The sequence below is a fragment of the Glandiceps talaboti genome, chromosome 2, assembly GCF_964340395.1.
Source record: "Glandiceps talaboti chromosome 2, keGlaTala1.1, whole genome shotgun sequence".
NCBI lineage: Eukaryota > Metazoa > Hemichordata > Enteropneusta > Spengelidae > Glandiceps > Glandiceps talaboti.
In genome coordinates, this window is record NC_135550.1 from 30,286,411 (window position 1) to 30,304,052 (window position 17,642).

A 17,642-nucleotide genomic window follows, 5' to 3' on the forward strand; every position below is an offset into this window, starting at 1 on the left:
CCCTCATGTGTGGATGACAATCTGTTTTTTCCTATTCATTATGTTTCTCTCTGGTATGCAGAGAATGAAACTCTATTTCATCTTTTTCTTCCATGTTTTCTGTCATTTGCTCCAAACTCTATTTTTACAATCGCTCTAGACACAATACATCCTAAAATACAAATATATGTTATCTTCATTTCTGTCGACTTTTGTAATTATTTCATCAAATAACTTAACAGAATGTGTTTTGCATGATTCAGTTTGTCAGTGTATGATAATCCAAATGAAAAAAATATCTCTTGTCTAAAGTTATCCTTTTAATATTAAAAAGCATCAAATTTCTCTCACTACAGGGTTTACAAACAGAGTTCAAAAACAACCGTGGTCATCTGACAAGTCTGAGTAAGCTGACCAATCAGCTCATCCAGGTGTGTGAGCCATCAGTCAGCAGTGGGCTTGAAAGAACAATGTCTGACACCAGCAACAGGTAGGTCAAAGTGCAAAGTTCATATGGCGCTATGCCAACAATACTTCCTCATTTTTTATGCAGCCAAAAAAATAGACATGCAGGTTGATAAGAATTATGATGAGAGATATTTATAGGTATTTTAGATAGTGATACTGTACTGTAAGGTTATGCATTGCCTGTCATAGACTTTGCAGTCGGTGAAATGGATGGTGAGACCGCCCTAAAAAGGTGTGTAGAACTTGACTTATTATCTCAGGGGTTGTACTCAGCATGGTGAAATTAAAACTGGTAATGCTTGTGCATAGCACACTTTCCAATAATTACCATAGAAACCAACTGGAAGTACCTACTACTATAAATAGTCATATTTTCTGAGGTTTAGCCAGGGAAATAAATATGGTTTTTTTTTACAATAATGTGTTTTTCCCATTTGAAAACTGCATTACAAAAATGAGTTGCTCACAAGATGTATGTATTTGTAAAAGAATAAATAATATGAATTATTCGGCCATGATTACATAACGAAAACAAATCAGCAAATTAATGTTATGTAAAACTACACAATAAAGATGAAAAAATGTACACGTACATGAAGACAAAACTGTCCATTTGTTGTATTATAGTTGTATTTGATATATTGTAATATATCGGGAGGTTCATTTCAATGCCAGCCACATTATCCTCTGCTATGTAGAGCCTAGCCTGGAATCCATACAGATTGGCATTTTAAAGTTTTGCTTAATTTAAAATACCAATCCACATGAATTCCAGGCTATGTAGAGCCAGGAAGACATATCATACTAAAACTATGGTTGTAGGAATTGTAATGCATGTATTAAAAAGTTATAGTTTTAGCTTAGAGTTTTAAAACCTGGAGGTAACCTGGGTGATAAAAGATTAAAATATTTACATAGTTCAGCTCTCTTTCCATAGATTTGTCATAAATACCACATATAGAAACCAAAGTCATTGAGATCTACATTATATCCCCTTGTCCTCCCAAATACACACCCTCCTCCAGCCCCCTTATCAATTCAGTAATTTAAGTTTCTCCCCATTTCATTCATGTGCAATCCAAGGAACCAATGGCTATGTCAAAGGTGAAACAAATTTTGCCATTGATTTGTTGATTTTCAAATTATTAATGGAGTTGATACAGTGTTTGTAAGTTGTGTTGAGTCAATATAGTCACTGGTTTTGATAACTACAAAATAAACATTGCAGTCTGAAGTATACCTTGTTCAAGGTTATTGCACAAGATACTGGTATTGCCATCAAAGATGAAACTGATAAAAATGGCTTCAACAGAAAAATGAACAGGCACAAAGATATTATCAAATGTACACAAAGTCAAGTATATTTACATTGCAACTAAGAAAGTTTATATTTTAGAGATATAAAATCTGTTTTACTCTGCATTGTGTAAAAGTGCAACATCTTTGATTTGTAAACTTGCATTCTTTTTGTATCAGAGAGCAAGAAGTTTATTCCAGTATCACTCACACACACCATAGAAATAGGCATTTTAAAGAAAAAATACATAAAAATTCGATGAAAAATTAATGTATTGTTTGGTTATGATAGATGCTATAGCAATGTCTTGTTAGCAACAGTCACCATGGTAACACATGATAGTGTCATGAATAGACAGGTTTAGTGACTTCTGACCTTTTGAAACCTACATCAATAGGTTCATATCAATAAATATTGTACACACATATAAATGTGATATCAAAAGTGGATGGAGATGTCAATTTTATTACCATTTTAGCCAGTTATTTGAATATGTTGCAAATATGTTCAAAGCGCATGCAACAGACTGCGAAATTTGTGAACTATTTTCTGCTGTATTGAATATTATTTTCAAAGTTTATCAATATATGTAGTGATAGATTTAGAATCATGTTTCTGTAAGTAAAATGATCCAAAGGGGAAAAAAGAAGAAGAAAAGAGATGAGTACTGATTTCAGTTACTATTGGTTTTCACTGACTGTATATGTGTCTAATCTAACAGATGGAAGACAGTAGATGAACAGCTAAGAGACACCGTCAACTTGTTTGAACAAGCTCTGATGCACTGGGAGAAATATGAGGAAGAGTACAGGAAAGTTGCCGAGTGGATTGAAGGGAAGGAAAGGAAAGTTGAAGATGTTTTCCTGGCAGCTGCCGACAAAGATTGGGATTCTGATAAAGAGAAACAATTAGACACTGCTAAGGTAAATTATTGTCAACCTTGCACGTCAATAGATTTCTTCAAAAAAAAAAGATTTTCTCAAATTTTATACAATTTTTGATAAATTTCTTGCAAATTTTGGTCTACAGATAGACTTGTGTATTTTCTGCATATTCCACATAAAAAATGTGATTGATAAAAAGATATACTTATTGATTTGGTAATGAGAGAGTGTGAACAAGCCACCTTCTTGCAATGTTAGGTGTGATTTTGATGGAAAATTTGAATTGTGTGTGTGTGTTACTTCTGTGATAGAACCCTGAATCTGATCCAAGTTGTAGCCTCCATCTACATGTAATGTAAATACAATGTCAGCACAGAGTCTGACTGCACTCCTTCAAAGAACAAAGAAACAGTCATCTGTCTGAACTGTCCAGCCTGTTTCCATGGATATAACCTGTGACCTTTGACTCAACAGACATCTGTAGGATATGCAGAAAATTGAGATTTTTATCAGAGCTTGATCTTACATTGACTGATGATGTGTAAACAGAAGCCAATTAAGTTCTGAAACATAGCCATCTAACAAACTGTTATTTTGTGTCTCTCCAACTGGTAGGAGCTACAGAGTGACTTGGAGGAATACAGCGGCGTGTCTGATTTGACTTCCCTGATTGAACCATTGACTAGGCACATGGACACTACAACTATTGTTACTATAACATCACAGCAGAAGTCACTACAACAGGTAAGTACTATTTCTCTATTCAAAATGTGTTGGCAAAAATCCAAACTGTTTCTTCAAATTTCAAAAAATTTCTTCAAAAAATTTAAAATTCTTCCAAATCCAAAGTATATGTACTAAAATTGAAGTATTTCCTCAAAATTTCAAATGTTTTTCAACTATCGTGTCTTCTCTTTCAAAATTCAAAAGATTTCTTCATTAGAATTATCTTTTTTTGCTGTGTGTTTTCATCGTTCAAGAGAATATGACTATACACTGTACAAAATCATTCTCTCAAGTTTAATGTAAGCTTTTCCAATGTTTTAAAATTGTAGTTTTAATGTTATTACTGGTAGATTTTGTGAGTAAAGAAATAACTGTCAATGATATGAAACAGACTTACCATGTTGTAACATGTTATGAATGAGTTGTTGTATTTTACTGAACATAAATAAATGTCAAGACAAGAGTTGAAGAAATGCTTGTTTGCAAGCTAATCATTATCTTAAAAGTAGTTGTCAAAAGAAACACACACAAAGAGAACTGTCACAATACAATTATTTATCTTTGAGCTTCTGTTGACCATTTCTACTGTATTCAACTTTTCATCTTTTTTGTCCAAAATTAGTTTGATTATTGTTATTTTTTAGATTATAATTTTATCCAACTTTAAGAAAACCACTTGTCAAAACTGATTATCAAAATTACTGAAAATGTTAGATAACTGTAAAGTCTTTTGAAAAGAAAACAAAAAAGTTGAGCAGATTGTGATTTTTAGAGTCTCTGTGCAGCTGCCACGGGTCAAAATGTGGTATTGTCATTAAATACACGTCTGTATTTAGTAGTCAGTGATTCACAGTCTGATTGTTGTGTTCCATGACTTCTGTAGAAACATGATAGTATGACCCAGGCCATCAATAAACAAGTACGTAGTATGGAGTATGACATCATAGCACAGAAGAGGTTCCAAGATGCATTGCAGGCGCTGTCGTTCTGGATGGAAAACATGGAGGAAATAATCAGTAAAGACGATCCAAACAGATCGGCTGACGAAAACGCTATCAGAGACAGAATGGAAGAATTAAAGGTAAATAATGTTATTTTAGTCGGTAGAAGTTTACAGAATTCAACAAACTTTTATTTCAAAAGCTAAGATTCATGATTTGCGGTCATTAAACTTTAAAGTATGGCTACTGTATCTATTTGACATTCAAATTATAACGGACGATACCATACATTTGTGTTTGGATATTCATGTAAAGTTTCTATTGTATAAATGGAAGTCTTGTAACCATAGGAAAATATAAAAAAAATGAATCTCAAACAGTTGACATATTCTGCCAATTTTCATTGGAAATGTGGTTCAAACTTTCATTAAGTTGAATTTGGAGAGTTTTAATGTAACTTTAATTGTACAGTAAAAATAGAGTCAACCATTTATTTCAAAGTAATAGGTAATGAAAATAAACCAAAGTATAAACTACTATTTGGGTGCTTTAACCAGATTACTTTGTGATTTCAAAGGATATAATTATAAGGACACTGTTTATTTTGATAATGCCAGTAATGGTGTGAATTAATGATAAACAGTCTCAACACTATATCTGTGGTTTGTTTTCATTAATGTTTGGTAGTAGGGGGTGTGATTATAATCACCCCTCAAGGGTATAGGAACAGGAAGAGATATAGAATGATTCAACAGACAGGAAAATGTACAGTAACAGGAAGAGAAAACCATCATGTTCTGATTAAAAAGATGTATCAACCTTGTGTATGGGCAGGTATTATGTTGGGTTGGGTAAAATTCTGTTATAATTGTACTCTGCCTTTACACTAAAAAATACTGTAATAAACTAAATGGTGTTAAAATGGTATGCTATTAATGAGCTACATCATCCTGAAAAAACAAATCCAGTTAGAAAACATTTCGCACTAGAAGTGAACCCCAGACAAATAGTTTTATATGCAGAGATTAGATTATGTTTATTGAATTGCTTGGCATGGCATGGCATGGCCTAGTTTGTGTCATCACAATACTTGCAATGCTTGCCATACCAATCAGGTCAACAGATGTCCGATTCTAAAGAGCTATATCACCATAGAGACAGGTCAAAGGTCACCACTCTGTAACCCAATAGTGAATAGACTGCAGCGCCCTCCATTTGTTGCTAGGATGAGATTGGTTTGAATATTTGAATCAGTTATACTACAACTGTCCTTTGATAAGTATTGTACACAATAATAGATGTCCATTTCTTTGATAAGTTTTTGAAGATATTCAGAATGGTAAGTTTGATGGATTATAACTTAGCTAACTATTCATAGGGATTATTTTACTCCTGCCAAAGGGAAAGGACCTTGAAGATTGATAAATTTATCTGCAGGGTAATATCCGTTATCTTGATATTTTGTACAACATATGGTGGGACATATGTGAACAGAGAGTGGATACTATCTGTATCACCAACTGATTGATGCAAAGAATGGGATCATTACATCTAGCCTATACAAAAAAACAATTTTCAGTCCCTAAATCTTGTAATAGACTGTAACATTTAGCTTGATGTAATTACATTTTATATTTATACATGAAATAATTTTAATTTCACATTATTTGTTGCTAGCATATTAATATTTTGATGTCCATTCACAGATTATGATATGTTTTTTTAAGTCATTTTGTTGATTATTTTTTACATATTACTTCTTCCACAGTCTGTGATGTTACAATTCACCAACCATACAACCCAGTTAGATAATCTAAATGAGATGGGATATAAACTGTCCCTGAATGACAGCAATGCTGAGAAACTGACCAATTTGAACCATAAATGGAATACACTATCCAACCAAACTTCTGAGAAATATCGCAGCCTACAGGGAATATTACTGCAACAACAGAGCTTTGCACAGAAATGTGATGCATGGATGATATTTCTGGCACAGACTGAACGTAACTTGGCTGTGGATATAGCTGGAAGTTATGAACTGTTGTTAGAACAACAAAAACTCTATGACGTAAGTTTACCTGTGTCTTGATTAATCATCAAATTTGAAGCAAACAACGTAAAGTTGATCTTGTTGGAAATGATTTTGAAATGATAAAGAAATGGTCCCTTTCTTCACTGGCACCAATTATATTATATTTTGTCAAAGAATGTCTTTGTTCATGCATCACTTTGATGAAAAGGTGGAGTGACCTAAACATTACTTTGTACACAAATTTGAGGTACTTCTGTCACTCTGCTATAGAATAACAGTAACAGTAATATAGAAATGTATCATTTATATAGTACCATGTACACTTAAACCAAGGAGTTGGTAGGAGCATTGAGTAATATATTTTGAACCTAAAATGGTGCTGTGTCCTTATAAGAACACTTAGATGAATTTTTCAACTACTGAATATTACTGTTTTATAGTCTTTTGTGACATTACTCAACTTGACGACTATCAGATACTTCATTTGACATGGCCCATTTCCATGGCGACATACAATTCAATATAGATGAACTCTATCTGTCACTTTGGGAATGTCATAGTGGTCATTCATTGCCTTTATACATTTATGAAATGTCATGGTCACTTACAAACCAAGGTCAAGTTGGTCCTCTCAATGTTAAATATTTACTCTAAACTTTTAATGACTTTCCTTTGTGGTTTTTTACACAGCTTTTTGAGGCTGACATCTTCAACAGACAGCAAATTCTGTTCTCCATCATCAGTGATGGTCAGAAGATGCTTCAAGATGGTGAAGTAGAAGACCAAGAAGAATTCCAACATAAATTGACTCTACTAAGTGAACAATGGCAGAGTGTTGTCAAGAGGGCAAATCAACGAAAAGACATCATTGACAAAGGTATCAAAGACTGGCAAATGTACAGGACAATGCTGGAAAAAATGAATGAGTGGCTAGCAGAGATGGAAGAAGAACTGAAAACTTACGAATTTAGTACTGCCACTCTGGAAACACTCAAGAACTTACTGGAACATGCAAAGGTAAGGTTAAAACCAGTAAAGATAGTTTTGTGGTGTTAGCGCCCTCAAGTGGGGATATTTAGAAAAAGATTGTTTACTATCAGAGTGTAAAATTTGAGATTGGTTCAGTAATGTAAAAGTCTCTTTACTATTAAAATCTTGGCAGTGAAAAATTCTCAAGTAAACAATATTTCTTTCTGAAATAATTGAAACTGATTTTTGAAACATTCAAAATTATGCCATCGTCATTGTGAGAACGCATTAACTACTAAAAAACAAAGTTGGAATCATGATAGATATTATAGAACAAATCAAATGACAAAAGTATGAACATTACTTTCAATTTTTTTTGTTATTTTTCCTCAGACGTCCCAAAAAGCTGTGGCTATACAAGAAGGCAACTACTTAACTCTAAACGAGGCTGGCAAGCAACTAATGAAAGTGTCTGAAAAGATGGCTGGCGAGGTAATCAAGATGGAACTACAAGAAACACAAAAACACTGGCATAGTATCACAACCTCACTTAAGAAACATACCCAGAGACTTGAAGACCTCTTAGGACAGTGGAACGACGCAGAAGAAAACATTGAAGATCTACTAGCTTGGTTACGTGACACCAAGAAAATGTTAACAGTTCCACTGCCCAATCAATACGAAGAATTACATCATGACCTGCAGAAATGCAAGGTGAGGGCGCTGTTCTGTATTCTCAGTACTTCAAACCTAAGCTTACCGCTGACATTAGAATAATGTTGTTATTGAATACATGTATAGTTATACTGTAATTGCATGAACTTCATGAACACGAAATTTATGGAAAAACTAATGAAGGCATGGTGGATACCTGGTAAAAGCTTTGATGAGCTACTAGGTGCTAAATGAACATAAATTTATGAACTTAGACAAAAGTTAAGAATTCATAGTTTTAAAACAACTAAGTAACCAGCTGAGCAATACTTGTAGATTTGAATGAAGTATTTGATGTGGTCAGCATGCTATGTTTGCTGTTTGACTTTAAGATCTTTAAGTTTGTGTCAGTGGAAGCAGCAAATCTGGTTAATTTCTGTAAATACATTTAGAGGTATTTTACTTGTAAGGTGAACATTGTGTGTTGAGTAGTTTTATTTAGGTGAGTCAAATTCTTTGACAAAATTTATGATATTGAACCAACAAATTTCTGATGTCAATAATATTTTATAAACAGTACTTTTATGATGTTTAAGATATGTAATTTCATGTACTGTTGAGTACATGTAAGAATCAAAATCTCTGTTCATCTGTTAACCACAGGGATAACTTTTATCAGTGTTTGATATGTAGTAATCATAGTGTAATCACTATTAACCAAAACTTATTTTTCCTTTCACAGGAATATGAAAATGCCTTTGAAACCTCAAAGGGAAAACTGAAAACACTATCAAACCAAGAGCACCAACTCGCCACCATCATCAATCCAGACGATCTCTCCATCCTTAGAGAACGAATTTCTCTACTTGGTAAACAGTGGGATGAAATCCATCAACAGACCACTCAGAAGAAACAACGAATCATGGACCGACTTGGTGAATGGTCACAGTTTACAGAGAAATATAAGGAGTTCTCTGATTGGTTGACTCAAACTGAAGTGAAAGTATCACAAAATGGTGAAACCAGCATAGAAGACCTGCTGCAAAAACTACAATGTGTAAGTAATTCTGTCATGTTGTCAGGTTTTACTGGGGAAATGCTACGGAAGGAAACATTACCGTCTTCCCAAACCTTGAAACCGTCTTTTGTTGAAACATTTTACTAAATTAAAGTTTGTGGTATGCTTTCTTTTCTATTGAAAATAGGGTTTGACTTTTTGACATTTAAAAGTCTGCAAATATTTTGGTGTTTAGACACTGCAGAGAATAAGACAGTCAGAAAGCAAGTGTTTAGATGTGTAAAATATAACAAATAGTCTATTCAGCATTCAAAAAATTGTTGAGGTTTTGGGCATTTAGAAAATTTGAATACTTGGCAACTGGGCTGTGGTAGTTAATTATTCCTTCATTTTGTAGATACCCTTCCTAGAAATCTGTTAGTGCTCTTCAAATGTTAAGCAAGCTTTGTAATAGTCAATATTATAGTACCAGCAAAGGAAATGCTGAGTGAACCATACTCATAGAGCGCCCTCAGTGTTAACTTATTTCAAAGTTATATAATATATAGCCTGTATCAAAGAAATGAACATAGAGGGCACTATCCAAGTCTAGCATTCTTGATTGCCTGAACAGTGGTGTCTATGAAATTGTTTGTTGCTTCATTATACAGCATCTACATCTCATATTGAACCTTTAAAATTTTGTATACTTGTATACAGTACATCTTGAAATGGTGTGGCATACAAATGAATATGGGAGGGGGGGGGGGGGGGGGTAGTTTCAATATCACTAGTGTAAATTTAAGGTGTACTAAACCTAACCAGTGCATGCAATGAGGCATGAGTTGATAGATTAATCAAAGGTCAAAGTTGATTCTATTGTGGTTAAACTAATAACTCCAAAGGTCAAGCCTAATCACCCCAATTTGTTGAACATTATACTACTTTGTAGCCATGGTAACAAAATTTTGATTCACTTTGCAAAATGCTGTTGGTTTAGTCCTTTCAAGCAGTAATGTTTACTCATCATAAAAGGTCAAGATTAAGCCAAAAATCCAACATTCTCACAAATCAATCTTACAACTAAAATTCATGAATTATTTCAAGCATGGCATCAGATAATGAACAAATATAACGGTGCTACTAAAAATTTGAATGTAATGCTAGAGTTGGGCAAAGGTCCAAATAACTTCAAATGATAGATCATGGCTGAAAGCAAGTTGCCTGTTTTAATATCAGACGCGTGTTTCTGGATGGAAAACGTACAAGACATGGTGGAAAGTACAGTAGGTATTGAGTTTGTAGTGAAAAGATAGTTGCCAGGTACTAAGTCAGTCTATAAGTGTTGAACTTGTGTTTCAATGTTGGTGAGATTCATAAAGAAAAGAGAAATGACAGGGAAATTCAGTGAACTCTGTCTGACTGCATTGTAACGTTCTAACATTGATCATATACCAAAAGTTCAGCAGAACAGAAATCTGGAGAAAGTATCGTGAAGACCAGTCTTATTTTGCCACACTTGATTCACATACACCTACATGATTGCAGTCATTTTGTGCTGTTAAGTTACTCTAAAACTTTTACATGTAGTGTTAAAATTGATAATTTACAGGGGTAGTCAGCAACAAATATGGTGTTCATTGTTTTATGTAGAATGATTTAGCAGTAGATTGTACAACCATGAAGTAAAGTCTACTCAGTAATCTGTATTTGTTGTAAATCTTAGTTTACTTCCATTCAGATACAGACTCTCTGTCTGACTTATCCTCCAAGGAATGAGACCCTTCTAGTTTATGACAGCTTGGTATTTTTACAAGGTCATTTGTGTTATTCACATTTTTATTGCAGTCTAATGTAGTGTATGTGGGTATATAGACCCATAGGTCACAACAACCTCAATCAAAATGTCTAAAAATCAATGGCAAATCATTTTGGGTTTCAAGCAAGAATTCTTTCTCAGTTAAAGAATTTGTCATCATAGCATAATTTTGCTGTTTCCTAGGATCAAAGCATGTCTATGATGTTTCCACTCACCTTCACAACTCTATACCACTGCAACATACATGATTTTATTACTACAGTTCTGGGAGGTGTGATGGCTAGGTTGTTTTGTTCACAAGATTTATGTAGATGATTTGCATGTTATATGATGTAACTTTTAGTAGAGTGTAAATTGCTAGCAAGTCATTAAAAGTGTGCTGTATTCTTGATAGTTGTTGTTTCTAATCGCAAGTTAATGTTTTAAATAGACAGGAGATAGATAGTTGTATGACAGGATAGTGGCCACATACCACAACTTTGTATGGAGTCTATCATTTACTGTACTGTCTTTGATTAAAGCCTTGTTATCAAAGTTGACAACATAAAATATTCATGACTCTGAAACTGGTATGAAATTCATGATCTTGAGTGTTACAAAGAAGAGAACTAAGTTGATGACATCTAGCATGGAATTCAAGTATACAATTTGTTTGTCATATTTCACAACAAATAATAAAAAGTTTACACAAATGATGAGACACTCTTCTAATAATTCGTTTCAGCCACGGTGCTATGTGAAGTCAACTCTTATTTTTGATTTCAAATGAAGTCAACTTTTGATGTTGATTTCAGGACAAAAATGATGAGAAAGTATATGTGCTATTTACTCATTTCAGCCATTGTACCAGCATGTGATGTCAAGTTTTGATTTGAACTCTTTTATATTTGTCATTTCAGGACTACAGAGAAGAAGTTAGAGTAGCTTCAGAGAATAAACAACAATTGATAGAACTAGGAGAGAAACTTATCATCGCCAGCAATGAACTAAAAGCAAATGATATCGAGTACAAACTAGCCAAACTTAACGATAGATGGCAACACTTGATGGACTTAATTGCGGCAAGGTGAGTGAAAACATTATGGGATATAATGGATGAGGAGTGTATGTAGAAGTGATGTTGTCATGGTAACAGATGTAGTTTGTGTTACCCTACTTTGTAATTTTGCAAGGATTACTCTTCCTCTTTGGCTGGGTACAAATTGACTGCTGCTCAGAAGTTCAGAATTGGGTAGGTCTGTTGGTCTGTACTGGAAGAATGGTCAAGGAAAGGGAAATGTTGCTATATCATATGGGTTCCCATCTATTGGAATGTATATTGTGAATTTTGATAATGATATAACTGACATAAATGACACTTGAAAGTTAGTGAAATCAGTACAATGATATACAAACCAAATTGTAGATGAGGGGAATACCTATGTTGTGTGATATATTACAATGTGTTATTTGTGACTTTCTACATATCTATAACCACTACAACATTGACGTACATTAATATGATTCATAACCAAGTGACAGGATACAGTCAGACTACAATTCCTACTCTACCATTACACAACAAATGACTCTAGGCCTGTTTACATCATCCATTGTTGTTGCCATAGTTACTGCATATCGTAGAGTTGAGTACTCTTCTCCCCTCAAGTCAAAATCAATATATGTAAATTATGATGTACTCCATGAAATTGGTTGTAGTATACAGTGTTAGTTTACACAGCTTTCATTCTTTAATGTCTGCAGTAGGTGAGTGTATAAACATTTGACATTTAAATGTAGAATTTCACTTCAAGTGTTAGTATTTTAGTCTGTCTCCTAGTCTTCCACACATTACAAATTGACCCAATTTATTCTCTATTTTTGTTAAATGCTGTCTTCAGGAAACTAAATATTACCCCAGTTATGTAGAATTCCACGTCAAGTGTTGACATTTTATTCTGTCTACTGTCTTAGAAAGATTAGAAGTTACCCCAGTTTTCTGTATATGTGTGTTGTGTGCCGTACTAGAAATTACCCCAGATTTGTGTTAAAGATTGCTTCAAGTGGTGACATTGCAGTTCTGTCTGCTGCCTTTGAAAGATTACTTCATTTTCTGTGTATGTCTACAAACAGAAGATTAAATCTGTTTTGATGTGTACAGTAGTTAAGAACTATAGATAAAGTAACCAAATCTACATGAGTTACTGGGTGTTGGCTATCCTGTAAAAGTAGGTGTAAACATACATAAAATTTTGTTCAACAACGAATCTACATTTTCACTGTGAGATGCTGGATTTGTAAACTAATAAATCCACAAATGATGGTTCTATTACATTCACACTAATGTTAATAGTTTATTTGAAATCAGTAAAGTTCATTTGTGAAAAGATTGTCCTGACCTATTTTAGTTTTATGGTTTCTTTAATCATTTGTTCAAATTTGCGATGTAAATAATCTATGTCATAAAATGTTTACTAAAATTCCATGTATAGATCAGCATAATTAACTTATCCTTTCTTTTCCTTTCAAATATGTAAACTCACAAAAATTGACAAAAATTAGAAATTATTGCTTATGTGACCAAGCTTTGAGAGGAAAGTTTTCTAGTATATGTAGTATTTTGTTCTTTTCAATAAGTCAACTATGTTGATTGGCTTGGTACCTTTTCTTAAGGTAAGGTAAATAGTGTAATGTAATGTGAAATTTATGGGAAGCAAAAAGCTTGCCATGTAGTTTATAGCCATGAATCAATGCTGCCTTGTTCTACAGTTAATACAGTATAAAACAGGATTGCATGGATTGCAGGCTAGTTAGTTAGTTAGTTAACATATTACAAACTTTAGATCTAGATTTATAACATTGACATCAGCCTTGAATCTGTGCTGTCTTGTTTTACAATGTGAACTAACAATACAAGTGTCCTGGAATAATACCTTGTAAATACAAAGTCAGTTCAAGACTATACTAAATTTAGTAACTCCTCAGTTTTGACACAGTTTTGAAACTCATCAACAAACCTGTAATCCCCCCCCCCCATGATACAATGGAATAATCTGGCTACAAAATTGCCATAGAGACAAAGCATTGGGGTGAAAAGTTCTACTCTGCAAAATGCTACTACTACCAATATTATGTTAGTCCTGGTCATAGATGAAATGAGATTACTCAACTCAGCATTGTTAATTTAGTGCACATATAATGAAAATTTGTTAAACTAACCATATTCATTACAGTTTTCATTAATTACATGGTCATATCATATCAGTAATGGTCTCCTAGTGTGTGAATATTTTACATTTATGATAAAGTCTTTAATTTTGACTTAAGATGCCATTTTAGATTCTTTGCACCAGTCCCACTGAGTTGATAGCTATAAAATGTCAAATTACACAAGATAGTGTTACATATGCTGTATCAGCTATGTGTATGTACATGTATATATCACAGAGTTTAAAAATAAACCTCCCATCAAGGTTGTTGACCTGAACCAGTGGTTGCAGAGTGATTGTTGCAAGTATTTTTATCATGTGTCGTAATTGTAATTCACAATCTGCATCACTCCATGATGAACCTCAGAAAGCCGAGTTAATTTTTCACCAACTGTGGGTCTATCGATATCCGCTATGATTATAATATGTGTCTGGTGATACAGTAATGTCTGTGTCAGTCTTGATGAAATATGTGTTAATACCAAGGTTGGTATAATATCTCCTGGTTTGGTCAGTATGTCATAACTTTTATACTGGAGGTGTCAGTCCCCAAATGTCACTTTCATTGACCTTTTCTAGGCTGACATCACCAGCTGGAGTATCTGTAACAGAATTGTTGTCTTCTTCTGTCACAGATGGGTTTGGTACTTGATGTCAGGGCAGGCATTTTGTGGTTTGTGATAACACTGTTTAACTTTGATTGTTGTGGAGGATTATGTCTCTGTGAGTTCAATGCATTAGATATGATATGATAATGTAGTGCATGTCAATCTATAGTAGCTTGTATACTGTATACAGATATTCAGCACCCTTATTTAACCAAGCAGTAGTTGATGAGTTGCCAAAGTTTGGGGGTTAGTCTTTGAGACTGATCTAAATTCCTGGCAAATTTGCACATTTATTGTCATCCCTGTATCACCACATCAACATAGTTTCTCCAGTATGCTGTGATTACACATAGCCTATTGAGGTTCTTTCCACTCAAGAAACCCATTGTTAACTATAACAATAACGCTGTTATGTAGACCTTGCTTCTTATTTAAATCACCAACCAACCAACAACTGCACGGTGTCATTCTCTCTCGCAGGACCAAGAAACTACAAGAGACTTTGACAGCAGTCCAGCAACTAGACCAGAACATGAGCAACCTCAGGCATTGGCTAAGTCATATCGAGAGGGAAATACAAGCACCTATCAATTATGAAACATGTGACTCTACAGAGATACATCGCAAATTACACCAACAACAGGTAGGTTTTTACCACAACATTTTGGAAAATTCCCCCACTATAAACTTTTCTGTTCATTAGCATACCTATACCAAGGTAGCTGTTAACAGTTAAAATTTCCACCTAAAACTAGGGAATTTAACGTATTATATTTCACTATTCTACCAGATAATAGTTGGTTCCATTTCTTTATCTACATGTAAATACCAACTTTTGCCCTAGGTATGTGACAACTTTAAACCACAGTGGCTAAAGTAAACATTGGACTGTGACAACTCAACAATGTAGTTGGTAGGGTTTTGTTATGTCAAGTAACCAATAGGTACATAACTTTTCTGGTTTTAACTTTTTGATAAAGTATTTTAGGTTGAATTCTAGCAGGATATAATTTAGTCATTGTGTGTAAATATTGTGTACCTCCACCTGTATTGATTTATTCACTTCAAATCTTAATTTGTGATGCTCAGTATGTAGATATTTGTAAGATTGTTGTTATCCTCTACCAAGGTCAAAAGTAGAAAACACTCTAAAACGTTGATGAGTCTGACTTGAATGCTCATTTGTTTCAAAATTTTATGTTGTTCCTGAAGGACATTCTGTGTAATTTAAAAATCAAATTATTTTATTAATAAATTATTAACACACCTGTTTTACAGTAATTATATTGTGTTTAGATAAATGCTAATTTTTCCTACCATTATATTGATATTGTTTTGATGTTGTTTACATGGAGAGAAAAAATTATAATTTTGTTGTCTTTATTTTGTCATAACATATGACCTAGATATTTAAAAGTTTTAATTTTTTTGTTCAAACCAAACCTCAAAGGTCAAATTGATTGGATCTACTGATTTATCATACTACCAGTAGTATGCCAAGAGTTCATCTCGTTATTAGTAATTTCCTTACTGTTTACATGACTCTCAAAAATTAATGAGTGATATAGATGTCATATGAGCTAAACCCTTGATGAGTTTTGTAAAGTTCAAATGTCAAACTCACAATTGCCCTGGCTAATACTATATACATGTAGTTACTGTTTATCTCCAAACTGGCCTTTGAATTTGAATACTTTGCCTGCTTTCCGTAATTATACACCCTTGTGAAACATTAAATTGTTTCGTTGGTTACTCACACACTGGAACCTATCCACACCTATCTTGAAATGGTATAGTCTAATTAATGTTTATAACCAAGCCTATTACATTCACACCTATCTCAAATGGTATAGTCTATAATCAATGTTTATAAGCAAATGTGTATACCTCCTGGAGAGTGAATGCTTGTCCTTTTTGAGGGTAAAATAAAGCAATGTGATATGGCATACTGGGGTGGAAAAGTAAGCAGACTTATATACTTATTTATGTTTAGATCATGATAGATGTTTTCAAGGTGAATTTTCTGAGTGTTATTTCAACCTTGGTCTAAATGCCCTGGGCTAAATGTAGTGTATGATCATTTAATATGTACATTTGTCAAGTGCAATATCTTTTGTCATTGTAGGAGCTACAGAAAGACATAGAACGACACAGTACTGGTGTAGCATCAGTATTGAATCTATGTGAGGTACTGCTACACGACTGCGATGCCTGTGCTACTGAGGCTGATTGTGATGCTATACAGACAGCAACACGAAGTCTAGATCAAAGATGGAGGAATATCTGTGCATTGTCCATGGAGAGGAGGTTAAGGTCAGTTTCTACCTATGTCAGTTTGTTGTCATTCAGTCAATATAGTGTCAGTTTACTAAGAAAGCATCTAAGCTTTACATATATAACAAGTATTGTGTGTATATAGTTGTTGTATGCTGCTATGTTTGGAAAACCCAGGTACTACTGGTTAGATTATTACCACAGGCAGTATGATTAGGAATATGAATTAAGTAGAACCAGTCAAAATGAAGGGGGATTTGTAGAATTTGTAATGAAAAAATTCTGTTGGTATTATTTTATTTGCTATGAAAATGATACAAGATAGTTTGTTGGTAAAAATTGCTTTAGTCAATAATTACTAACCAAACATGTTGTTGTTATAAATCACAGTACCAGTAAGAATAAATAATACTATTTCAAAAAAAAATTATATTTTGGTACTTAGTTACATGTTGGAGGCGTTATACTGACAGAAGTCAGTATAATAACTCAAAGGGTACATATTATAGCTAAGTATGGTAAATCTTCCTTCGCTGACCTGGAAAATTTGTTACATCATCAAAAGAAATGGTTGCATTAAAAATCAGGTCATTGCTATTCTGATTAGGACACATTGTGTATGTAGCCACCAGTCTTTCCTAATTGACTGTCTTTTGAGTGACTAGTGTATTGGCCATTGTTTTAAATTTACATAACAATATGTTTACAACATAGGATTAATAGCATGAGGTAGAATGTTCATTTCCTTCATAGAAATCATTTACCCTCCACCTCCACTTGGTGGACGGTCTATGTAGAAATCA

At 33.7% G+C, this 17,642-nt stretch overlaps 1 protein-coding gene across 1 annotated transcript in view; it reads left to right on the forward strand.

Annotated features, from left to right (window-relative positions):
- LOC144446524 (nesprin-1-like) overlaps positions 1 to 17,642 on the forward strand; it is a 168,360-nt gene that overhangs the window by 139,654 nt on the left and 11,064 nt on the right. Inside the window, 11 exon segments of the mRNA XM_078136309.1 lie at positions 336 to 469; positions 2,466 to 2,667; positions 3,244 to 3,372; positions 4,238 to 4,435; positions 6,064 to 6,366; positions 7,021 to 7,347; positions 7,693 to 8,013; positions 8,696 to 9,010; positions 11,669 to 11,835; positions 15,046 to 15,208; positions 16,691 to 16,878. Coding sequence (XP_077992435.1) covers positions 336 to 469; positions 2,466 to 2,667; positions 3,244 to 3,372; positions 4,238 to 4,435; positions 6,064 to 6,366; positions 7,021 to 7,347; positions 7,693 to 8,013; positions 8,696 to 9,010; positions 11,669 to 11,835; positions 15,046 to 15,208; positions 16,691 to 16,878 — 2,447 coding nt within the window.